Raw genomic sequence first — 26,764 nt, 5'->3', positions numbered from 1 at the left:
CCCTGTAGCATACACCGTCCTTTCCCTTTCTCTAAACTAACAAAAGACACTCAGGCTGCTGCAAGAATCAGCAGCACAGCAAACCTATCAACACCTAACACCTATACCAGTCCTGAAAAGAACTTTTGTGTACCAAATAGCTAGTGGTTTATCTCTCCCTACTCCACACAGGAACCTGTCCCTATCTTAACAGAAGAAAGAATGTAAAATGGCCACCGGATCGGGTGTATTTATAGGTTAGGGGGAATGTACAAGTGTCCATGTGCTGTCATGTCTCAATTGGCTGTCCTGTATCACATGATAAACGTGTCACCAAAGGTTAAAGTTCTTGTATACATTAAACACGTAAGTCCGCCGCGGCGAACGACGGAAAAAGGCGTTCGAACGTGCGGACCGCGAATGTCGGAAATTCGCCGCGAAACGACCGCCGGGCGAACCGTTCGGCCATCACTAGCCCTAGGCTCATTCTCATCTCTGACATGTCATGATGAGGAGAAGCATAGAAGTAAGAACATCACACAGTCATCCGCCGTGTTGCATCTGAGGTCTATGTAGTGGAGGGAATTCCACTGGGAATGGAAGGGGGCAAAGTAAGAAACACTTGTGCTTGTGATGAGAGTGTGCTAGGAGGGGGAAAGGAGAAGAGCATCAGTGCTGGGGGGGGGGGGTTATGTGTGCTAGGATGTCGAATATGAGGTGGGGGGGGGTTTAGGAGGGAAATTTATTTTGCTATTAGTGATGATTGGGGGGATTTGTGGTCGTAGGGAAATTGGGGGGGGGGGGATTTATGCTCAGAGGGAAAATTTACAGAAAATGCAGTTTTACATTTTTTTCTACCATTTATTCCTGCTAAAAATCTATGTATTAATCTACTAAATTAAAGCCCTATCTGTACTGAACAAAACCATGTAACATACGCTGAGGTAGATTACAAATGCAAAAAGTGTAATGTGCAGAACTGGGACAAGGATTCAAGTGGTGAATGCCATTAATTGCAGCCTCTGACTCTCTCTCAAAAGAGGGTTCCTTTGCCAGACTGATACATCCTCTGAATGACCATATTAAAGAGGTAGAACATCCCTTTAGTATTACATCAGTGAGCAAGAGGCTCATCATGGGTGTGCCATACCAAACCTGGCCAAATAGGTTTTCAGATCCCTAAGTGGACTTTTTTTCATATGACTAATCCTTAGCCACATGGGAGCTTTTTAAATGTACTGTATGTATAAAATGCATATACTGTATTCATTTTCTTTAAATAAGTTGCATGATATGGAGAATACTGTTGCTCACTTGTACTGGTAGACACAGGTTTTCCAGAGACCTCCATCCCTCGACTCTTCTGTTCTAAAAGAGAGTAAAGAGTATTTTTGTGCTTGATGTATATAGGCGTAAGGTACAAAAGAGTCACCAAAAATGCAATGCTACTTGAATAAATCAACCTTATTTTGTGATTACAGCAGATAGATCTCCTAAATTGGCAATCTGAGACAGATATATATATATATACACACACACACACACACACACACACACACACACACACACACACATATATTTAAAGTTAGTACAAAGTATATGTGACTAAATATACAGTTTACTACTAGGGCTGTGGAAATTAAAGATTAATTCCTAGATTAATTGATTAATTTTTTTGATCGATCAAAATTCTTTTGATCGGTACTCACCCCTCCTCCAGCTTCCGGGTCTTCGGGGAGTTCCGTCGGAGATCCGGTGACATCACAGACATCAATGTCACTGGATTCCTCCCCCCTTCCCCAAGTCTGCTAACGAAGGGAGGAGTCCGGTGACGTTGAAGTTCTGATTGAACGTAACGCATACGGGCGAGGAGCTGCGCATGACGTCACCCGCTGCTGCCCTATGGAACTGACACGATTGTCGGCTTTCCATGCTGTGTTTTTATCATCTTTATGTGAGTAGTTTGTGTTTGAACACAAAAATTAAATCTTATACTTAAGCGGTGAGCACTTAGATCTTTTCTACCCATGAAGAGGTGTCCTTGCTGAGATATAAGGAGACGTAAGAGAAGTTTATGGTCCGTGTTAACCCTTTTGATACCCGCTTGCATAACCACCTGTTTGCACAGGGGTCCATACCATAAGGGGAGAGTGATTAGTTAGACCGGAGTCGGAGGGATTGTCACGCTACTGTGGAAAAAAAATTACTTACGTCAGTGCTACATCTTGAATTTAAAATGTATTTGTGTGAACTGTGAAGTTAAATCATGGATTGTGGAAACTAACTAGTGTCAGGTGATTGTATATAGTTTATACCACATTTACCACTGACTAATGCAGAGTTGCAATGCAAGGAGATCAGCTAAAAGTAGTTGGATCTGTATGTGCATCATAATTAATCAAAATTAGTCAATGAATCTATTAAAAAACAAAATCGATTAATCGAACACGAAAATTTTAATCAGTAACAGCCCTATTTACTACTGGTCATCAAGATGTAAATGTTTTCATTTTGAAATGTACATGGCCTGGACAACCTTCTATGATAGAAAAGTCTATGCCTCCATTTACAAATGCCTCCAAAAAGTCACTTGCCTGGTTTTTATCAGTTTTTCTTCAGTGAGCAAATATGAAGTTTGAGAGTTTTAGGATACAGTATGAATGCCAAACAACAAGTGGCAGCACAGATACTTCTGTCCACACTGATTCCTTTTAAGGAAGACCAGGTAAAGTCCAACTTTAAACAGTAGCACAATGAATCTTTAGATTCAATTCAAAAGCACTCAGTGGATCGATTGAGGGATGTTAAATATTCACCCTTTATCAGTAATTAAGAGAAGATTGATTTTTAAAATGCTATTATAATAAGCTGTATTTTTGTCCAAAATAGAGAAAAAAAATTAGAAGAGTAATATCATTTTGATTTATTTATGACGATAAATAAGGAATTGCAAATCCCAATAAAACTGAAAAACAAAATAAATACTAATTATATTAATTTATTAAGAAGGGATGAGATTTATGCATAAGATATAATAACAAATAACAAAAACCAAGATAAAGCCCCACGCCAGGGTAATTGCCAACCTTCGCCCACCTCTCTCTCACTCTGATTGCTGCAACAAAAAGAAGTCCTTATCAAAACGCATGTTTATTTCCTTAAGCTGAGATCACATGATGCCACAGCCCCAATTCTTCTTCTCTCCTATTTACTTCCTGCTTAGATCCTTCTTTGGGTATCCACATCAGAGCCAGCATGAAGTGGACACTTCCTGTTCATTGTTCAGTGGCATGGTGACCTCTGCATCTAGAAGGGGACTGACGTAATCACAGGGGGCTGATTGGAGACTGGCAATCTCAAGCTCTATTGCACCACTGGATTTGCAGTCCCCCACTCCCAGAACTGTTAGCGGTGAGGGATCGGGTGGGAGGACTTAGGTGAGTATATCAAGCTTTATAAGGCAATGGAAAAATCACTAGTAGGGTGGGTAAAATAGTTTTAGCCTGGAATGGGGCTTTAATAAATAGATTAAAAAGGATGCTGGCAACTTTGTAAACTGTTAATACATTTTCTGTAATTGAATTGTAAAAAAAAAAAATTATAAATAGTAATAGTAAAATAGTAATTAATAGAAAAAAAATAGTCTTAATTTTATGAAGAAGATGTCTAGACCTGGAGTCAGCAACCAGTAGCTCGCAGACAGGTGACTGGTAGATCGCAGTCTGGCTTGCTGACCCATCCTTCCAGAGCATCAAAGTGCAATGCAGAGGGACTACTTGTAAAGTTGGAGCTGTAGTAGGCAGCCGCATAAGCCGATGGCTCCTCTGTAGTGCTGGCTCCTGTCCCATGTGGAGTGGCCCCATTTACTTGAATAGGTCATGATTGGCAGGCGGTAGCATGCACTAAAAGCAACAGGGGGCATAATTCCTGCCGAATGCAACTAAGGGCTTATTCACAAGTGCAGCACTCCTCTAAAAATCGATCTGAGTGTGTTTGACAGGTGGTGAGGAGGTGTATATCTCCTCCTCACCACTTGAATTAAACCCATGATTGCCATGCATGTACACAATTGTGACATGGTAGTACGGTAATTACAGGCTTAAAACTGGTGTGAGGAGGCGACACTCTCCCTGGTGATCTTTGACTTCTTCATGTTGTTCAGGTAGATCTCCACCTCTTCAAGGTTGCCTAACCCTGGTCTAGACTGTCCCCTAAAATAATAAATTCCCCTCCAAAAGGCTAATCAATATATGAATAGAGGAATACAAGTAGCTTAGGAAACTGTTGAGCATTGAGAGAAGCAGTATCCACAAATAATGTATACACATATGGCCAGGAGAATTAAAAGATGTCACTACTGAGCAACTGCGTGATGGCATAAACTTAGTTTTTTTTAAAATTCTTTTTACTAAGGTTTTATATCTCCACTTATGGAACATGTAGTTATTTACACCACAGTAGTTTCTGAATCAATCCAAGCCTGCCACACCTTATCATTTTTTTTTTGTACAGCCCCTGAAAATATAGGTTGCTCTGTATAGTGGCATCATGGAGTTAACCAGCCCCTTCCAAAAGGATATATGGGGGCATGTGGCTTCTTCCAATGCAAAAAGATTGCTTTCCTGCCATAAATGAATACCATGTTAAAAAGTGTCCTATGTGCCAGGGATGGAACAACCTCCTCTGATATGGTAATGGGAACATTGAGAACCTCTGATATAAAAGAAGTGACCCCAGACCACTTCCTAAAAATGTGCTCATCATTACAGGGGCAAAAGGACATCTCCAGCATTCAGCTGGAGAGGTAAATATGTTCTATTCTCGCTGGGGTATAATAAATCCTATAAAGGAATTTAAACTGGATTAACCTATCTCTAGCTGACACAAGATGTTTGAATGGTTGTTCCCACATGCCATCCCAATCTTCCCCCAGATTTCAGGGACTTCTGTTGCCCATTGTTCTCTGCATCTAGTCACTGCAGACGGAGTCTTTTTAAATAGCTCCTTATACGTGACTGACAATGGTTTGGTAAGATCATCGGCTGACAGTAGATCTTCAAGGGCTGAAGGCAGAGTCTCTATCCCCACACCACAAAATTGTATTTGGAATGCATGACTTAGTTGAAGAAATCTAAACAAGTAGGGTTGGGTAGGTTGTGTCTTGCTTTCAGTTGGTCAAACATCAGGATTTCCCCTTCCCTTGTAATGTCTCTCAAAGTCTTAATACCTTTGATTGCCCAAATCATGGGGTCTGGCAGGGAGTAAAATTGAGGAAGTCGAGGATTCATCCATAGGGGGGTAGAAGACGAAAAGCCAAGATAACTAGGACATGCCAGCTTTGTTGTTGTCTTCCATGCTTTAATGGTAGCTTTCATAGTCAATGTTAGAGGGAGACTAGACCTAGGGCCTCTGAAGAGAGCCAGCTTCAGGCTTTCGTATGACCCTAGCTGTGCAGCCTCCAGTACTGTGGCCAAGCCCCCGTCATCTGTCCGGGGCGGGCAAACACCATCTGCCTGGCTAGGTAGTAATTTTGCCAATCCGGTAGTGCTAGACCACCCTGGCCCCAGAGTTCTTGTAGAACCTTAAGCCCTATACAGGGAGATAGGGGGGACCATACAAAAAATCTGATTATGCCATCCAGTTTTTTAAAATATGTTTGGGAACCCATATTGTGGAGTGCCGCAAGAAATACAATATAACTGGTAAAATCTTAATTTTAAGGAGATTCATTCTCCCTATCAGGGACAAAGGCAGATTCTTCCAGGCCTGTATTCTCTGTTTGAGTTATGACACCACATGAGACCCACTATAGCGGAAGGCTAGCATCCACCATGCTCTTAGCTTCATCGAAGACAAAGAAGAGGGGCGCCTCTGGGTGCAGATTTTCTTTAAAAATGTAAATTTATTATTATGCTGTTAAAATTAAACTTAACAAACAACCGTGGACTGGACAGATTGAATGACGGAGCGAATCACTGTGAATGGATTATAATGCCCTTATTACTCATGGAAAATGTGAGTTTAATTTTAATAGCATAATAATAAATTTACATTTTTAAAGAAAATCTGCACCCTGAGGCACCCCTCTTCTTTGTGTTTGCATTATAGTGTTTGGAAACCTGGTTTCAGTTTCTCCTTGGTGGCAGCCTTGTATGTGGAAATCCCTGAAAAGGAACCAATTAATCCGTATCGGATTAGACGCCATTTATAAATTGGACGTTTTAATCTATATATGTATTGTTTTGAATGAGGATTTCTTTCCCGTTTTGATGGATATTATTTTAGGTGTTTTGTGCCTTTACTTGCCTTATCTCTTAGCTTCATCGTCCAGTGGTAAGATGGAAGACTTGTCCCAATTTACTTTAAGTCCTGAGAAGGCAGCAAAGTCATTTAGGATGTTCAGTGCCATTTGAAGGGATGGCCCATGGTCCTTAAGGAATGGTATTAAATCATCTGCATATAAAGCAAGGCATTCCTGTATAGTACCCACCTGAATGGCTCCCACTGCCTGTGATAAATGAAGGGTGATTTCTAGGGACTTCATCGTTAACACAAAAAGGAAGGGGGAGAGAGGGCATCCCTGTCTAGTACCCACTACCAATTTTAAAGAAAGGTTAGACAGAGAGACCAAGCTGAATCACAGCACGAGGGCTACAGTAAAGCATAGCAATCCATTTTCTAAATTTTGGCCCAAAGCCCGTAAGTTCCAACAATATATGGATAAATTTCCTATCTACTGAATCAAAAGCTTTTTCAATGCCTTTAGATACTATAACCCTCGTGGGTGACCCCTCAGTAGCCAATTGTAAGTGAGTGAAAAGTCTCCTTAAATTGGTGTCAGTGGATTTCAGGGGCATAAATCCTGTTTGGTCAATGTTAGCCAATGAAGGCATAACCTTGGCCAGACAAGTCACTAAAACTTTAGTTAGAATTTTCAGGCCCATATTCAAAAGAGGAATGGGACGGTAGCCTGGTTTCAGTAGGAGGATCATATATGTGTCCAGCATGGAAGACTGGATGGTCTGGTGGTGTAGACAGTGGGACAAAAGCATACTGGTTCTAGAGGAAAATTGTTTTATATAAATTTTATAGAAGTCTGCTGGGAGGCTGTCCGACCAGGTTGGCTTCTGCGGAGAAAAAGCTGATATGGTTGCCTCCACCTCCAATGGCGTGATTTTAGCATCAAGGAATTCCCTATGTGAATCTGATAACACCGGAAGAGACAGACCTCCCTGCAGAGTATCTAAAGCAGAGAGGTCACACTGTGGGATGGGAGCATATAGAGGGGAGTAAAATTTTATGAATTCTGTCAAAATACTGAATGGGTCTGTAACTAGCTTAGCCCCTGCTTGTCGAATAACTGGTATATTTACAGGATATTTTTGATCTGCCACCAACATGGCCAGAAGCTTACCATTTTTGTCGCCTTAAGAAAATAGAGACTCCACCTTGCGCCCAGCTACTGTATGTGCTAGATCCGTAAAGTGCAGGAAGAGATGACACCGCACCTCCAGCAGGGAGGTGTAGGTATCATCCGAAGGAGAATCAGCGTGTTCCCTTGCACACCCACATTCTCTGACCTGTAAAGCCACTATTTCAAAGGTATGATCCTTGCATGCAGTTTTGATTGCTGAAAGACATTCACCCCTTACCACCACCTTGAATGCATTCCACACCACCGGCGGTTCAGCCGAGTCCTCTTTAGTGGACCAGGAAGATATAATAGACCTTTGGAGCTGGCAGGATATCTAATCAACCTGCAACCAACCTGTGGATAACCTCCATGCTCCCCTCTTAGCCCCCACGGGTAAGGCCAAGGTAACGGATAGCGGGTTGTGATCTGACACACCCCCAGCCAGATAGTCTGTCTCTTGTAACAATGATAGCATGGAATCATTACCAAAAGCTAGGTCTATTCTGGCTGATGAGCAATGTGCATTGGAGAGATGAGAGTGAGATCTAATAGCTGGATGTTTAAAGTGCCACATTTCTGAGAGCCCTGCTGCGGAAGTCCTGGACTGAAGCTCCACAGAGGCTGGCCTATTGGAGCTGAAGGTATGTAGCTTGTTCCAAAAATCCAACAATAACTGTTGAGGCCCAACCGCTGATCGCAAAAGTTTGACAGTTCTAGGTGACGTTTCTGTGTTTTCAATGGGAGACTCCATGTAAACGAATGAATACCACAAAGGTTTAAGGGGCATGATGTTAGTATCGGAGAAAAGTGTATCACTGCAGGGAAAAGGCGTATGTCATGGCCCCTTATACACATTCAATAATAGCCTACAGAGCTGTAACAACTAAAGAGCCCAAACGGTGCAATTGAAAAGGTATAGATGAAACTCAATAAAAGGGGGGATGTACCCAGTAGGCGAATCCTGATCCCCAATGGGTTTCAGGGTTCCTTATCTAGCCAATCACAGGCTTCATGAGGGGTATCAAAAAACTTTACTGATCCCTTGTACTGAACACAAAGCTTGCTGGGGTGCAACTTGCTGTATTTGATTTCTTTTTCCCTCAGCCTCCTATGGACATCAGTAAAGGAGCGACATTTCCTCTGAGTTTCAGTGTAAAATCAGGGAATAGTATTATGTGAGCATTTTCAAACTTAAGATCCTAATGCTTTCTTGCTTCAGCCAGGAGCATGTCTCAGTCTCTGTAATTCAGAAACCTGACCAGGAAGGGCTGTGGTGGAGCACCTGGGGGATGAGCACCCATGGGAACGTGGTGGGCACTTTCTACCACATATGTTTGTGGTAGGTCCCCCAAAGAGAGCAGTTTAAAGAATTGCTTGGCAAAGATGACTGGCTTGGCCCCTTCAGCTTCCTCTGGCAGCCTCACCACTGGCACATAGTTTCTCTTCTCTCTGTCGTCTGCATTATCTGCTCTGTGTTGGAGTGATCTTACCAAGTCTTAAAGCTCAGGTAGCTGAGAGTCTTGGGAATGCATGGTGCCCTCCATCTCTGATATACAGTCTTCAGCCCTTGTAAGTCAGCCCCTGATCTTGTTTAAGTTATGTCTAAAGAGTGTGCAATCTGAGGCCAAATGATCAATACGCACCATCAGTGCTGCTTTACACATGTCTGTAGCTTCCAGTATTGGCTTTGTGATGGCTGCAGTGTCTGTCTTTGGCTCAAGAGGTGCCCCAGGGCTCTGCAGTGCTGCGTTCACTGCCTGCTCCATCTTCATGTCTGGCTGTTTGGGACACAGGGATGACAACATAGGAGCCAAGATGGCAGATACCCAGCCTCGTGTAGACTGACGCTGGTGCAACGGCGCCTTCCCTTTGTATTTGGAGGCTGAAGTCGGCATCTCCCGGATAACAGGCACCCTGATTACCACTTATAGAGGTAGAATCCGGGTAAATAGCACTGAAAACTGCTGAATTACAGGAGAAGAACCGGAGCTCTGGGAAAGCATGTCCTGCCTCGTTCACATGCGGTCATGCCCCCCCCCGTGATGGCACAAACTTAACATCTAATGATGTCATCACAGGTGTGCCGGAACACGTGGGGGAACCTATAAAAAGAGGGGCCTTCCAGGAAATGGACATAAACTCTTCACTCTCCACTTCAGCACTTTATCCCTAATGAAGCCACACCAGTGGGGAAACATGCAGAGTACACAGGATGGGACACCTATATGAACTGGATTTGTGATGGGAGCTGTGCAGTATTTGAAGGAAGTTGTAGATATTGGAAAAAAAATATTTTTTTAGAAAAACATTGAGAAAGAAAAAGACAATAGGTAGGGATATAAAAGGGATATAAAAGGATAGGTTTGTGAGCAAAGAAAATATGTGCAGGAAAAGCAAAAAAGGGTTTGAGAAAGAAGGGAGATTTAAAATAAAAAAAAGGAAATGTACAGAAAAGTGAATATTTGAGAATGTAGGCTAATGACTGAATGTCTGAGAATGTAGTCTAGTGAGTAAAGTGTAAAGATGAAGTTAGTTTGAGTAAAAGAAAGTTTGAAGGTAGAAGCAAATGAATAAGATAATATTTAAAGATAGAAGAAAGAAAAGTGAGTAAAAATGAAAGAGACATGGATTACTAAATATAAGAGATTTTAGATTTGTTTTGCAGAGCTGTTTCACTTCGTAAAACTGACATTTTCACCTGGTGTATGGCATGTTTGCTATTTTGCACAGGCTGTTTTCTGTCACTGTCAGACACTCAGTTCCTAACAGCTTGCCAGCAATGGATTTCAGACAACCCCAAAAATCTCACCACAATTGTCCTAGATGGGGTAGCTACTGAAAAACACACGTGCCAGGCTGTGGAGTGTGTGGCATTAGGAAGGAAAGTTCTCCAATGCAGTCTTGAAATAAGGAGATTGGTGATAAAAGAGGGAAGCTGAAAGAAACTTCAGGGAACGGTCCTGCTGGATTCTCTCAGGCCGCGTACATACGCGGGGACTGTTCGCTGAAACTGTCCGCTGAAACCAAGTTTCAGCGGACAGTCCGCTCGTGTGTGGGCTTTCAGCGGACAGTTTCAGCGAACAGTCCGCTGAACAAGGTTTTTCGGAAATTCCGAAAAACTGTCCGCTGAAACCTTGTTTCAGCGGACAGTCCCCGCGTGTGTAGGCTTGTTCGTCAAACAAAGTTGCGCGCATGCTCAGAAAGGATTTTCACGCCGAAAGTTATAATGCAGTGTATAGGACGTCGTATTTTTCGTCCCGTCGTACGTGCCGTTCACGTCATCGCGCACGGTTTCAGCAAACTGTTCGTCCGTCGTGTGTGGCCATGTCCGTCCATGCTAATTTTGAGCGGACTGTTTGCCGAAACTGTTTGACGGACAAAGTTGGGCGAACAGTCCCCGCGTGTGTACGCGGCCTCAGTCACAATAATGTTTGTTCAGTGTCTCAAGGACAGCACAGAGAAGCTTGAGTCTAATTCCACCAGTTTTTTATGTCTGCCTTAGAAGACTAAAGCCCCATACACACTATCAGTTTTTCTGCTGAGTTTTTCATATAATATGAGGTCAAACCTCAGGAATTTCAATGTGTATGCAATCAGGCAGGCTCTTGCACTACATGGTTTTGGTAAACCTGAAGGAAAAACTCAGCAGAAAAACTGATAGTGTGTATGGGGCTTTAGGAGAGCTGACTGTCTTTACAAGCAAGTTCGGTGACTGTCCATCAGAACTCTAGAATTAATACTTTGCTGCAAAACAGCACAGCCATATCTTCATCTTTCTGTTAATCTTATATATAAGTGTGATAGACTGTATTGCAAATTCAAGGAGAGACTAGCTAAACACACAGGATAGGTTTGCAATGGCTGGAATACATACCACCACCTTGGAGGCTTTTGGGGTCTACCTGGTTGTCGGTGGCCTGAAGCTTAGTAGCACAACTCGCTTGTTTCACTTTACACTTACAGTATTCACATACACAGGTACCAGTTCTGGAGGATAGAAATATTTTCTCTCAGAACAACCTGCACAGTCTACAGGATGTTTCAAATCATTCTCTTGTACACTTACAGAGAAGGAGTGAAGCCTTTGGCGTCCACAGTACAATCCCTCACATTTCCCATAGACCATACCAGGATTGAAATGATCAATATTCTAAAGCCCCATACACACTATCAGATTTTCTGCTGATTTTTTCCTTCAGATTTACCAAAACCATATAATATGAGGTCAAACCTTAGGAGTTTCAATGTGTATGCAATCAGGCAGGCCGTTGCACTACATGGTTATGGTAAATCTGAAGACAAAAATCAGCAGAAAATCTGATCTCAAGGAGGGTCATAGAATGGACACCAGCTGCTCCAGTTTTTGCTAACAGCAGACTCAACATGGGTGCATGCCTCCTTAACATTTCCCAGCACATTTACTCTTCATTCCGCACTTATAGCTACAGAATGCCCAATTGGGTTAGCTTTTTAGGAACAATAAATAGCTGATTATTTACAGCATCCAAACATTTCGTATTAATAAAGGTGCAATCTCTCAAAAGTCAGGTTCAGGTGCTCACCAATTGTTGGGTGCTCTCTTTGTTGCAATTTTAGCTTGCCGCTCCCTCTGAATACAATTGCACATTTTTGTAACCATGTTTTTTATTTTCTTACTGGATTTCAAGGGTGTCATCGGATTTAGGTAGGAGCTGTATATTTATCCAAAGCCAACATCTATAGGTGCACATTATATATTTTATTTTTTGTTTTTTGTGGTTGAACTGGATGGACTTGTGTCTTTTTTCAACCTGACTAACTATGTAACTATGTAACTACATGTAGAATATAAACAAATGCATTTACTTACTGGATACAGAGAAAGATGATGTCCATTTGGTCAGTGGCTGTGATTGCACACCATTTGCTAAGACAGCTGGGTAATTTTGTTGACCAGGAAGTCTACGTAGTGACACAGGTCCACCATTGCTGGAGATCACCCCACTAGCAAAAGAGCAAAAGAGAAATTGCTGCTAATTATCTGGACAGTTACAGGGCTCTAACAAAAGGAACCAGGGAAAATAAGAACAAATTTCCTAAATTGAGAGAAATTCTCTTCTTAGGCAGCTGTCACTGGAACAGGTGTCCCCATTGGAAATTAACTCTCACCTCTTCTCAGACAACATTTTTGGTTCTGGTGGGGTCGGCGAATCTCCGCAGAGGGGACACAGACAGCAATAAAACTTGGCAGATGGTCCAGTGTTTTCTTGCTCTAGCTTTATTAAAAAGTTTTGCCTTTACATACACTTCAAATAGTATTCAAAAAGACTGAATCCCTTGCTATTAGCACTCATTGAGATCCTATGTGTTTTATAATTTATACTGAACTTACAATATCCCAATGTAGTGCAAAATAATACGTCCACTTAACTTCTCCAATCACCAACAGCAAATACTTGACTCTTTCTTGCTCTAATCAATGGCTGATACAAGGGGACAAAATCTCTTTGGAAAACTACAAACAGACTTTCTAGAGCTCACACTGGGCTATGGGCTCCTTCCCTAGCCTGGAATAATTGCGAGACACCAAATGCTGTTATATGCTGGGGGAAAAGTGAGACAGATGCCTCTCATACCAGTGTCTGAGTGTAGTGGTGGGGGAGTAAATGATCCTGGGGAGAAGGGAACTAAGCAACCCTATACTTTTGCCCTGCATGGGCAAAGGAAAGGTTCCCTTTATCAGCCACCCATCCAGCTTGCTCCCCTCCACTACATTTGGTCACTGGGAGAGAAGAGAAATACTAGGTATGGGTAGGTATGGGTAGCAATTGACGCATCCCTATTGCTCTCATTTGACAGCCCTGGAATTTGTTGATTGGATAGTCAGGCACCAAGAAAGGTCACATAGAAAGAGGGAGAGGTTCAAACATTTTATTTTGGATATTGTGATGCATAATGGACATTGATTGGGACTTTTAACGAAGCTATGGCCTGGTAAGGTCATGTGCTTCCATCCCACGGGACTTTAAATGAAACTATGGCCTGGTAAGGTCATGCGTTTCCATCCCTATTGTATTCAAAAAAAGGCCACGAAACGTGCGTAGAGCTATCATATGCCGTGCTTCTTTTGAATACATTCAGATTTTGATATTACCCTAATTGGTGCACAAAGACCTTGGTCCTGCAGACATTATCTTACATATGCTTTTATTCAATCTTGCTGCGGTGAACTTTGGAGTTTTATTATTATGATACTTTGTAATATTTATGTTATTATCATGCTGTATTATTATTATCATTATTACCATTATCATGCATTGTTTATTACTTTGTTTATCATTGTGTTTATTTATTTCTTGTAAATCTAATTGCAACGATCAATAAAATTCCTATTAGTTCACCTTGTACTCTCTTGCTACCACATACTTCATGTAAAGTCCCAATGTCCCCCTTGTTTCCCCCCCCCCCCCCTCTTATTTTGGATATTGGAAGACATTAAGGGGTCTAGTTATAAAAATTCTGCTTTGCGAATGTCTCAGAATTTACGCAAACATCACAAATAATACATGTAATGTTGGAATATGTATGAAATGTCAGTATCTATGTGTTGCTTTTTGCAAAGGGTGAATGTTACATTTGTTTTAAAAAAAAGAAAGCCGCAAGAACATTCAACCAGATAAGTGGAAATAATATGAGTGAGTCCTCTGAGTACAAAATGTATGTAGATTCCTGTGCTCACCACTGCCAGTGTAATGAATCAGTTACTGCAGAAATTAAACCACTATGCAAAACTGATACAATGTTGCAGAGACAGAACTTTGCTGCTGCTACATATTACAAATATTACTGTATTATCTGTGACTTTTGTGGAAATTAGGAGACATTTGAAAAGCAAATTGTTGATATAATGACCACTTAGGCAGGCCATAGATGGTGCAAATTTCTTTCCTGCAACCACAGGTTGCAGGAATGACATTTGCATGATTCTTCCATAAACACAGACAGTGCTAACAGGGGAATCCCTCCTGCTGAGGAATTGTCTGTAGCTTTCCCCGCCGGGTGCAGACAATTGCTAAGAAGACAGTGATTATTGCTAGTGGCTATATGAGCTACTAGCGATAATTGGAACTGAATCGTTGTGCCCAAGTTGATCGATTAAACTGTTTGAGAGAGAGAGGAGTGAGAGAAGAGGAGAGAGCAGAGGAGAAAGAGAAGAGGAGAGAGAGAGAAGATAGAGGTGATAGAGGAGAGAGAGAGAAGAGAGAGAGAGAGAGAGAGAGAGAGAGTGGTAATAGAGGAGAGTGAGAGAGGAGATGAGAGAGAGAGAGAGAACTTGCTTAGTAGAGATATGTTGTGTGGAGAAGGGACTTGATCTGCTGAAGAGGAGATTAGCCTCTCATCCTAAGCAAAAAATAGGGAGGCTGCCTATGCAGAAAATACTAATTTCCTGATTGTCTGTGGCACTTTTTGAACCACTTACCCATAACAAGCATGTCACTAGTGAAGGCATAAGAAAGTCATCATTTGCTAAAGGTCAGAAACTCACAGCCTCAACTAGCATTTCTAAAAGGAAAGTTCAGCAATGGCATTCTACTTATTTGTAAAAAACATGTTTATGTTGCGTTTGATGGTGCTGATTATATTGCAAATTACACACGTCATAATGACACTGAATGACTTTGGCACTGTATCCAGTACAGATACCCTTGATACTTTTTTCCCCTTCCATAAAATGATATAATCATTACCTACATAGACATGCAGTTTTGTGTTTATCGATATTACCTGTGGTTTTTGTACTCTCATTTAATATGATATTAATAATTTTAGTAAAGCAGATTATATAAATCAGACATACCGGTGATGTGCAGCCCCGCAAACACTGGACACTCCTGCATATACGCCATCTCCGTAGACAGAGACCTGCTGGGTGTTGCATCCTGGGGGACATAGTACTTGAGCGGATTCTTTTTTCAAATCCATTCCTCTCATGGAGCAGGTTATAGGAACAGGAGCTGTATGTAATAGACATGCATGCTGATGAATCAAGTGGGTATAATTTACAGTTACTAACCTTATTTATACATTTGTTGATGCGATGTACACAGTATAAAATGAAGATAATGGACTGCACAGATTAAATGTATATATACAGGGCTTTTTTTCTCAGAGAATAGGTGCAGGAATTTAACCACGCCCCTCCAGGGAAGGCAGGGTTACACTACACACAGAGGAGGGAGTTTGGAGGTATGCTACACATAGAGTGCAGTGTTCAGGGGTGTTCCATCTACAGAGTACAGAGTTCAGGGGTACATTACACATAGAGGGCACAGTTCAGAGGTATGCTACACATACAGTGCAGAAATCAGGAATGGGTTATACACAGAGTGCAGAGTTCAGGGATAAACTATATTCAGAGTGCATAGTTCATGGCTTTGCTACACATATATTGCAGACTTCAGGGCTGCGCCATGTTCAGAGTGCAGAGTTCAGGGGTGTGCAATACACAGAGTGCAGAGTTCTGGGTTACGCTACAGAAAGAGTGCAAAGTTCAAGGGGTGTGCTACACACAGAGTGCAGAGGTCAGGAGTGTGCTAAGTACAGAGTGCAGAGGTCAGGGGTACTCTACATATAATGTGCAGTGTTCAGGGGTGCGCTACAGAGTGCAGAGTTCAGGGGTGCACCACCTACACCTTATCCCAACCTCATGGGCTGGATAACATAAGCCGGGATTCCAACGCGGGTTGTTACATACCAAGAGGATGATCAGTGAGCTCAGTCAGAGGGAAAAGACAATGAGGAACTCATTGGGGGTTATTTACTAAAGGAAAATCCACTTTGCACTGTAAGTGCACTTAAAAGTGCACCGAAAGTGCACTTGGAAGTAAAGTCGCTGCAGAACCGAGCCGTCGCCGCTGATGAAGTCCCGCCTACTTTCGGAGACGCAACGCGTACGGACCACGTGACCTAAGCCGTGACGTCATCCGCAAGCTGTTACACTGATCCACGCATGGACGTTGTGTTGCATTTGTTTTTATGCTCAGCACTCAGCACTGGAGATCAGTGCACCAGAATGTGAGTGTACCTTTCTTACTACTGTTTCTGTTTTATTAAATTCGTTTAAACGGAGAGCACTAGATTTTGTTTTTTATGTTTTTATATGGAATCATATTATTTGAGGATACGGAAAAGGATTTATTCTTGGAGTACTCCCGTTATGTCTACTGAATGCTGTGATTTACCCATGATGGGAACATGCGTTTTTTGACCTGTCTGATATATCAGGGGTCCATTATTTGAGGTGAGAGTCCATCTTGCTCATTGGTGAAGGGATCACATCATCACTTGTTATGTTGATTGAAGACACACTGCACAAGCGGACTCTTCCTGACAACTACGCCTCTTGGATATAACCTTGTTTTTGGCTCACCAGAATCTTCCTTTTCATGGTCATAGAGAGATCATGTCATCAGTAAATAAAGGAAACTTCCTGGAACTGGCAGTATTGCTTTCAAGTTATGATCCAGTTTTAAAGGAACATTTCATAAGGCTGAAACATTCTACCGAATCTGGGAAGAGAATGACCTCTTATTTCTCGCCAAAAATTCAAAATGAATTTGTCTTCTGGGGAATCATGTGAAAAAGAAAACAGTGTCTGATATAAGAAAGCAAAGTATTTTGGGATTCTTTTTGACAGTACCCCTGATGTGTCACACATTGATCAGATGTGTGAAGTGATCAGATATGTTCATATTGAAGGTGATAATGTTGAAGTAAAATAATCATTCTTGGGCTTCTTTCCTATTGCTGGAAAGACTGCTGCTGAGCTCACAGAAAATATCCTGCAACATCTGGAGGAAGCTGGACTGGACATAAGCCTTTGCCGTGGTCAAGGATATGATAATGCTGCAACTATGGCAGGGATTCATGGTGGTGTTCAGGCAAAGATAAAAGAGATAAATCCCAAGGCTTTGTTTATCCCATGTGCAAACCATTCTCTGAACCTTTGTGGGGTGCACTCTTTTGGAAGTGTTGCTTCCTGTGTTACTTTTTTTGGAACATTGGAGAAAGTGTATTTGTTCTTTTCAGTTTCTACACATCGTTGGGAATTGCTGATGGAGAATGTAGGTGTGACAATGAAAAGACTTTCCCAAACAAGATGGAGCGCTCATTATGATGCTGTGAAGCCAGTGAGGGAAAATTTTGAAAAACTTACTTCAGCCCTTGAAAAGCTGTGTGATCCCAAAGAAAATGTGGACACAAGAGGATCTGCTCAGAGGTTGCTGCCTGCTGTATGCGATTTTACTTTTTTGTGTTATCTTTCTTTCTGGTGTGATGTTCTGGGAGAAGTTAATATCACACAGAAGTATTTGCAAACAGTGGGACTCACTCTTGAAAAGTGCATTGTGAAGCTACAAGCTCTAAAAGCATTTCTTGCAGGTCAACTAAATGAAATTGTGGAAAAGGCAATTCATTATGCAACTACCATATGTGAGGAAATGGGCATTTCAATGGAGAGAAGAGGGCGAGTAAAGCTCCGGAAAACAATGCCAGGAGAGAAGGCAAAGGATGCTGGTCTCACATTGCCAGAGGAAATTAAAAGGGCTATGTTTGAGTGCCTTGATCGGTTTCACCAGGAGTTGGAAATTCGTACTAAGGCAATTGAAAATATCCTCTCAATATTTGCTGTTATTTAGCCAAACACTCTGGTTGTTGCAACAGAAAAAGATCTACAGAATTATACTCCAAATTGACTGAGGTTTTTGATGAATTCTCGAATGAAGACATCTATGTGGAGATTGAACGCCTTCGGAGGCATTTGGAAGCTGCCAAGATCAGTATTGAAGAGGCAAAGAAATGGACGGTTTTGCAATTCCTGCAGTTCATTATTAAATGGGATTTTTGTGAATCTTTGCCTAACTTGTCACTGTGTTTTAGATTCTTTTTGACTCTCTGTGTGAGCATTGCTTCATGTGAAAGAAGTTTTTAAAAATTAAAGTTAATAAAAAACTACTTCCGCTCTACCATGAGTGAGACAAGGTTGACAAATCTGGCCATACTTTCAATTGAACATGAATATGCAAAGACGATTAACTTTGATGCAGTCATTGATGAATTTGCAGAACTGAAGGCTCGAAGGCAGAGGATGTGAATGAATCCTTTCAATATAGACTGAGCGGTCACTTTGGAGTTTGGATCTGTTTTTTGCTTAAAATAAGCAGTATTATCTGTTCAGTAAATGTTATAAATAATTTAAATAAGTTTAAGTAAGTTAATAACTTATTTTCCAATGTTTTTTTTTTAAGTTGATGGAACGTTTACAAATTTGTGCAATAAATATTCTCGAGAAAATGAAAAAAAGTTGTGGGTGTTTTTTCATTTAAAAGTTGGGGGGGGGGGGGGGGGTGCCAGGTGTAGGATCCGCCCCGGGTGCCAAACGCTCTAGGTACGCCCCTGATTCAAACCTGCGCTTTAAAGTCCTTACCATGCTAAGGCTTGTACATGTGCATAGAATCCTATGGTTGAACGAGCTCTTGCCCAGTTTCCATTTTTATGGTGAATGGTTATTTGGAGACAATCTGGATAAGTATATCAAAAGAATTTAAAGTTCCCTTTTTTCCAGTTAAGAAGTTTAAATATTTTTCTTTTAAATGTGTTTCTTCTCCAGTGTCAGGGGCAGTGATGGCCTCCACCGCCAGGATTCAAGAGGTAAACCTCAGGGTCAGTCACAGGGTCAAAAGAGGACCTGGCAGAGGTAACCAACAAAACAAGATACTAAAGCCTTTTACAGTTTTCAAGGGTCTGGCAGGAACAATGTCAGAGTTCCCGTCTCCTCGTTTTGTCAGATCAAAACAATCCCAGAGTTCCAGTGAAAAGAAGTCTCTCTTTCTAGCTTTGGATCATCTCTTATCTCAAAGAGTGATATCGGTGATTCCCTTGGAAGAGCAAGGATTAGGGTTTTATTAAAACCTTTTTACGGTTCCAAAACTGTACGGGGATGTCAGACCCATTTTACATCTCAAAGATCTAAACCGGTTTTGAATATCTGTTCTTTTCGCATGGAGTCAATCCGATCAGTAGTCTCCGTCCTACAAGGGGGAGAACTTCTGGCATCAATCAACATCAAGGATGCTTTTTTCCATGTGCTGTTTTTACCTGCTCACCAGAAATTTCTACGCTTCAAGGTAGAAAATCTTAATTTTCAGTTCGTAGCTCTGCCTTTTGGTCTAGCTACTTCACCTCAAGTGTTTACAAAGGTCCTGGCTCCTCCTTTAACCAGGGTAAGGGCTCAAGGTATAACAATTAGTGATGGACGAACTTCTGACGGGACATTTCGTGAACGCGGCCAAAAGTTTGCGAACCGCAAAGTTTGCGGCGGACCCCATTGACTTTAATGGCAGGCGAACCTTAAAAACTTCCAGGTCATATTTTCAGCCACAAAATACTTACTAGCTGTGCACACATAGTCCCAGAACATGGACACTGACATAACAAAAGTATTAAGTGAATCTGGGATCAACAACGACAAGCATTCTTTTTTCTCAAGTCGTCTTCCAGGACGGCACCCTGAGATGACTGGTCCACCTGACAGGAAACACAATCAAAGAGGTTAAAAGCCCCCGCCCCTCCCCGTGCTCCTCAGTTTTTGATTGTGTTTCCCCACAGCGAAACCGTTTGTTATTTTTTCCTAGACCCGAAGCCTGGGGCTGGTGGTCTCCCCCTGGGAGCCAGACCTAATGCCTGGGAAGCCTCTAGGTCTGGCAGGATGTTCTCATCCTTCCTGGGGGGTTCCCCTATATTTTCCTCAGGGGGGGCAGCAGAAACTGGAAGAGCCCCCCTGAGCGCTGAAGGACCCTGGGTACAGTGGTGTACCCAGAACTTCAGGGGCCAATTTTCCTCTCCTCTCCTTACCTGTGCGGTGGCCGTGCAGAAAAGGAGCCTGGTGTCCCTTTTTGGCTCAGGGTATCTCTCTGAAGACTCCAGGTCCAGCAATCCAGAGGGTTCTTGGTGCAGCTGGAGGCAGTATCTCCCCTTTGCAGCAGAGGTGCTCAGCTTTCTGGGGAGGTTTGGCACCATCTTCCTGGAGCTTGGTGGAGGAATGACATCACTTCCTCCACAGAACAGGAAGTGAGCTCAGAGTTCGGGTCATTTCCTGTCTACAGCAAAATGGTGGCCGTATCAGCATGGAGGTAACCACAGCCTCAGCCTCACAGCTGATTTGCCAAATCGGGGACATAAATCCAGGAGGAGCAGGCGCCCACTTCTCCCACAGACCGGCTGCCTTCGCCTGTGTTAGCTGTCCGAAGAAGCTCACTGGTGCCAGCAGCATGGAACGTGAGGAGAGACCCGCAGGGTCCATGGCCATGGAGGAGACCACAGGGGGTGAGTCCGACCGGCCGCCGGAGGTTTAGATGGGGGAGGGTACCCCAACTCTTCTCCTCTGGGTGGTACAGTGCTGTATTGTAATGCCTGTATGTTTTTGTTTCAGGGGACGATGCCACTGCCCTTGGGGTTGCCAGCCGTCCCGTGAAATCTTCCACCCGCTCTAAGCGTTGTGGAAACTGTAATGCTAGATTACCCCCAGATCATCCTAAACCCTTCTGCTTTAAATGTATACAGAAGCTGACAGGGAAGGAAACCTCTCAGATAATGGAGAAGTTTCTCACAGTACAAACTGAGATGCTGTCCACTCTGAAAGCCTTTCAGTCCTCCCTTAAGTCTAGGGATTCAGAGGCTCACACCAGCAAGGACGCCTCCTCCCAGGAGGGCTCCGCTTCCTCTAGGGGGTCTAGACGGCGGGCAGACAACCCAAGGTATCTCCAGTCTCAGGATTCAGAGGAGGAGGATGAGTCCGAATCCCATGGGCAGGGATTCTCGGACGAGGGTGTGTTGGACAGCCAGGAGGAGGATGAGGGGGAGGACTCCAGGTCTAGCAGGCATATCTTTTCAGCCGATGACATGGAGGGACTACTGAGGGCGGTTTACGCTTCTGAAGGGATTCAGGAGCCCACGGCACAGGTCTCTGCCCAAGACAAAATGTATAGGGGCTTAATTAAACCACAGACCAGGGTTCTTCCGGTACATCCTGCACTCAAAGATATTATCTTAAGGGAGTGGAAGGATCCGGAGAAGAGGCTCCTAAAGTACAAAACATGGAAGCGTAGATGCCCCTTTACTGAGGAGGATGAGGAGAAGTTTTTCAAGACTCCTAGGCTAGACGCCTCCCTGGCACAAGTTTCTAAACAATCCGATCTTTCCTTTGAAGACACTGGGAACATCAAGGATCAGATGGATCGGAGGGCAGAAACTATTTTGCGCAGGGCCTGGGAGGCCAACGCGTCGGCTATGAGCCCCGCGTTGGCCTCAGCCTGCATCGCTAGAAATGCGGACATGTGGATCTCTAAGCTGATAGACCACATCTCCCAGACTTCCAAGTCTAAGGAGGTCTTAGATTCATTGGAGGTCGTAGGCAGCGCTGTTGCATACCTAGCGGATGCGGCCGTGGAGACGGTGCGCACAACCGCCAAGTCTGCTGCCTTACTAAACTCGGCTCGGCGAGCCCTATGGGTTAAAACTTGGGACGGGGATGGCTCATCTAAGACCCGTCTATGTGGCCTCCCTTTTGAGGGTTCCCTCCTTTTTGGTGCTGGCCTAGACCAAGCCCTTGCTAGGTCGACCGAAAAGGGGAAGAAATTCCCTACTAAACCGAGGAGGGATAGGAAGAGGTTTTTTCGTGGCCCCCAGGCAAAGAACCGCTTCTCGGAGAAAAAGGTCTCCCCTAATAGACGTTGGGGGGCTGGGAAGGATAAGCAGAAGTCAGGCATTCTCTTTTCCAGCCAGAAGTCAAGCGACAAGACCTCCAAATGACATTCCAGTGGGGGGAAGGCTTTCCCACTTTGTCCCTCAGTGGGAAAGGGTCACTCAGAGCCCCCATATTCTACAGATCATAAAAGAGGGTTACAGGTTAGAATTTCTTTCCCCTCCTCCCTCCAAATTTCTCTTGACCCACCTTCCCAGGGATCCTGGCAAGGCAGCAGGAGTCCTACAGAATATAGAAGAACTGGCCAGGCAGGAGGTCATAGTGCCTGTTCCAGAGGGCCAGCAGGGTCAGGGGTTCTACTCCCATATATTTGTGGTACCAAAGCCCTCAGGAAGATATCGCCTCATCATAAATCTAAGGCATCTCAACGTCTTCCTGCGGTACAAGAAGTTCCGCATGGAGAGTGTTTATTCTCTCAGGAGACACCTTCTCAGGGACGTGTTCATGGTAACCTTGGATTTAAAGGACGCCTACCTTCACGTCCCTATATTTCAGAACCATCAGGTCTTCCTAAGATTTGCAATTGCCTCTCCAGAGGGAGTTCAGCATTGGCAGTTTGCGGCCCTCCCCTTCGGGCTGGCATCCAGTCCAAGGGTTTTTACAAAGATCCTGGCAGAAGTAGTGGCCTTCCTGCATCTCCAGGAAGTAGCGCTGATTCCCTATTTGGACGACATTCTGATTTACAATCAGAATCGGGATCAGCTCCTTTTGGATCTAGCCAGGGTAGTGGAGACCTTAGAATCCCTGGGATGGATCATCAGCAAGGAAAAATCCTCACTGATTCCGGCCCAGACGAAAATGTATCTGGGATTCCTGGTGGATTCCGCGCAACAGAAGTTAGTTCTACCCCAGAGCAAGGTAGAGGGTATAATTTCAGCGGTCCTTTCTCTGTTAGAGGCAAAGACATCTCCATACAAAGGGATTATGAGGGTGCTGGGCCTGATGACGGCAGCTATCCCAGCAGTTCCTTGGGCACAGCTGCACTCCAGGACCCTCCAGCACTTCCTCCTTTCCTCTTGGGACAGGAAAGGGGTTTCTCTAGAAGTAGAAGTGGCCATTCCGATCGAGGTAAAGGATTCTCTTCACTGGTGGCTTCACCCTCAGAGGCTTCAGGGGGGCCTCCTTTGGAGTCAGCTTCAGCCGCTCAGGATAACAACAGACGCAAGTTCCTGGGGGTGGGGGGGCCCACCTGGAGGATCTAACAGCCCAGGGTTCCTGGGACGTGAGTCAGAGAAAGACATCCTCAAATTTTCGAGAACTTTTGGCCATCGGGGAGGCATTAAAGGCTTTCGAAAGGAGGATCAAGGACCAGGAAGTTCAGGTCCTATCAGACAACGCCACGGCAGTGGCATTTGTCAATCATCAGGGGGGCACCAGATCTCCAACTCTACTGGCTCTATCTTTAGAGATCATGGGTTGGGCGGAGCATCGGATTATCTCCATTTCCGCAGTCCACATAAAGGGGTCCCTGAATGTAGAGGCAGACTATCTCAGTCGTCAGCCGATTCTTCAGGGAGAATGGGAGTTGAATCCAGAGGTATTCTCCCTGGTATGTCGGCAGTTCGGCGATCCAGAGATAGATCTGTTCGCCCGCAGAAAGAACAGAAGGGTAAAGAGATTCTTTTCCCTTGCCCGAGAGGGGGGCTCAGAGGGGATAGACGCCTTGGCCCAGGTTTGGGACTTCCGGTTGGCCTATGCCTTCCCCCCCATGGGGCTTATTCCGAGGGTTCTTCAAAAGCTGTTTCTCTCGGAAGGCGCCCTGATTCTGATAGCTCCTTGGTGGCCCAAGAGAGCTTGGTTTCCAGCCCTGCAGGGTTGGTCCATAGCCCCGCCTCTACACCTTCCTGTTCGGCGCGACCTTCTCCTTCAGGGTCCAGTTTGCCATCCAGACCCCAGCTTCTTCAGGCTGACGGCCTGGCTCTTGAAAGGCAGAACCTGCGGGAGAAGGGCCTGTCGGACAGAGTAGTGGATACTCTCCTCCTTAGTAGGAAGCCGGTCACAAGGCGTATTTACGCTAAGACCTGGGGGATTTTTTCTCGCTGGTGTCAGGTGAGAGGGACTTCACAGCAAGAGATCCCGGCCATTCTGGAGTTTCTCCAGGATGGAGCAGAGCAGGGGTTGGCAACCAAGACACTTAAGGCACAGGTCGCAGCCTTATCCTGTTTTTTGGAGAGACGCTTGGCACTAGATCCTCTGATCAAGAGGTTCCTTTTGGTCAGAGAGAGGTTGTCCCCTGTCCAGGTGTCTAGGTTCCCACCATGGGATCTTACCTTGGTGTTAGAGGGCTTAACAAGGCCCCCCTTTGAACCAATAGACCAGATCCCCCTCAGGATCCTCACCTTTAAGTTGGCCTTTCTGCTTGCTATTACATCAGCCAGGAGAGTAGGCGATATTCAGGCTTTTTCAGTCAAGGAACCATACTTTCGTTTATTTGAGGACAGGGTTATACTTAGGCAGGACCCCCTGTACCTCCCTAAGGTAGCATCCAGGTTCCATAGGTCTCAAGAAGTAGTGCTACCTTCCTTTTGTAATAATCCCCAAAATGAGAGGGAAATTTCTTTTCACTGTCTGGACGTCAGACGTTGTTTATTATCCTACTTAGAAAAAGTTAAGGAGTTTAGAAGGTCCAGCCATCTTTTAGTTAATTTTTCTGGCCAAAAGAAGGGCCAACAAGCCTCCAAAGCATCCATAGCTAGATGGATTAAGCATGCCATTGCTTTAGCCTATGAGCAGTCAGGTAATGCAGTTCCTAGGGACCTGAAAGCTCATTCCACGCGATCTCTGGCAACCTCTTGGGCAGAAAGGGCCGGAGCTTCAGTGGAGCAGATATGTAGAGCCGCTACATGGACAAGCCAGAACACCTTCCTGAGGCATTACAGGGTGGAGTTACTGTCCCCTCAGGATCTGGCATTTGGCAGGAAGGTCCTGCAAGCGGTTGTCCCGCCCTAAGGTAGGCCTGAGCTACTTGCTCCTCTCTCAGGGTGCCGTCCTGGAAGACGACTTGAGAAAATGACCAGTTACACTTACCGGTAACTGTGTTTCTGGGAAGTCTTCCAGGACGGCAGGCCTACTTCCCACCCGTTCTCTTTAGGTTTAAATTAAGGTATAGAGTGTGGTGGTGTGGTGTGGTTTTCTTCACTCTCGTGCACTGGTGTGGGTCAATACTTTGTCACAACTGAGGAGCACGGGGAGGGGCGGGGGCTTTTAACCTCTTTGATTGTGTTTCCTGTCAGGTGGACCAGTCATCTCAGGGTGCCGTCCTGGAAGACTTCCCAGAAACACAGTTACCGGTAAGTGTAACTGGTCATTTTTTATCTGTGAACTTTTGACAATTCAGGAGCGCATGAAGGCCATGGAGGAGAGGCAAGGTCAGGGCAGACTATGAAGGGGGTGCAGGAGATGATCAGTGCCACAGTCAGGGCAGCGCAGTCCTGTGCCAGTGTCCCAGTGTGCCAACCTGTGCTTGAGCCCCTCCCTCTGCCCGGCCCTTACCCTCACCTATGCAGGGCTCCACTGCGGTGGTCCGGAGGTGCCAGTCCAGTGCTGATCCTCAGCCATGGTGCTGGCACTGCCTGCTGATTGGCTTCTCCGCTGCTATCTCCCTCACTGACACCAGCACTGAGATAGAACACTGACACCAGCACCGCGATAGAGACTGAGAACTGACACCAGCACCGAGATAGAGAGCACTGACACCAGCACCATGATAGAGAGCACTGACACCAGCACCATGATAGAGAGCACTGACACCAGCACCGTGATAGAGAGCACTGACATCAGCACCGAGATAGAGAGCACTGACATCAGCACCGAGATAGAGAGCACTGACATCAGCACCGAGATAGAGAGTACTGACATCAGCACCGTGATAGAGAGCACTGATACCAGCACCATGATAGAGAGCACTGACACCAGCACCGTGATAGAGAGCACTGACACCAGCACCGTGATAGAGAGCACTGACACCAGCACGAGATAGAGAGAACTGACACCAGCACCATGATAGAGAGCACTGACACCAGCACCAGGATAGAGAGCACTGAGACCACACCAGCACCGAGATAGAGAGCACTGAGACCACACCAGCACCGAGATAGAGAAAGAGCACTGACACCAGCACCGAGATAGAGAGAGAGCACTGACACCAGCACCGTGATAGTTTATAGAGTTATGCATATACATGGTCTACTGGTCACATGTGTTGAATTCCTCCGAGATCCATGCCTCATTCATTTTTATAAATGTGAGGTAGTCAACACTGTCGTGAGCTAGGCGAGTGCGCTTATCGGTCACGATCCCCCCTGCTGCGCTGAACGTCCTTTCGGACAGAAAACTGATCGGCCTTTAACCCGATGTAGTCGGACACCTGTCGGTCTAGGCGTTCCCTGATGCTGGATCCGGATGACACCTGTCGATGGGTCGGCTGAAAGAATGACCTCATATCAGAAGTCACCAACACATCTTCAAACCGCCCTCTTCTTGCAGGCGCTGTTGGATTGGTACCCGCAACTCTTTCTCTGGGAGTGGGAATTCCTCCTCTGCCAGCGCACGCAAAATCAGAATGCAGCATT

The 26,764-nt window shown here is 44.5% G+C and overlaps 2 protein-coding genes across 3 annotated transcripts in view; one reads left to right on the top strand and one right to left on the bottom strand.

The window, feature by feature from the left end:
- COCH (cochlin) overlaps positions 1-26,764 on the bottom strand; it is a 145,676-nt gene that overhangs the window by 46,395 nt on the left and 72,517 nt on the right. Inside the window, exons 4-6 of the mRNA XM_077464797.1 lie at positions 15,231-15,387; positions 12,243-12,376; positions 1,294-1,347 (exon numbers count right to left, since the gene is read on the bottom strand). Of these exons, the coding sequence (XP_077320923.1) occupies positions 1,294-1,347; positions 12,243-12,376; positions 15,231-15,387 (345 nt within the window). The remainder of the gene's footprint in view (positions 1-1,293; positions 1,348-12,242; positions 12,377-15,230; positions 15,388-26,764) is intronic.
- Positions 20,002-25,436, top strand: LOC143943196 (uncharacterized). Of its 2 annotated transcripts, none has more exons than XM_077464796.1 (2): positions 20,002-20,755; positions 20,862-22,592. In XM_077464796.1, exons 1-2 carry the CDS (start codon positions 20,557-20,559, stop codon positions 22,238-22,240), a joined length of 1,578 nt encoding a protein of 525 aa, XP_077320922.1. In that variant the 5' UTR covers positions 20,002-20,556; the 3' UTR covers positions 22,241-22,592. The 2 variants fall into 2 exon arrangements, with proteins under 2 accessions (XP_077320922.1, XP_077320921.1); XM_077464795.1 differs by having other exon boundaries at positions 20,003-20,755; positions 20,862-25,436.

The sequence above is a fragment of the Lithobates pipiens genome, unplaced genomic scaffold (genome assembly GCF_037356315.1).
Source record: "Lithobates pipiens isolate NorthernLeopardFrog02 unplaced genomic scaffold, aLitPip1_a1.2 Scaffold_30, whole genome shotgun sequence".
Classification (NCBI taxonomy): Eukaryota; Metazoa; Chordata; class Amphibia; order Anura; family Ranidae; genus Lithobates; species Lithobates pipiens.
This window is presented reverse-complemented; position numbering and strand designations above follow the sequence as displayed.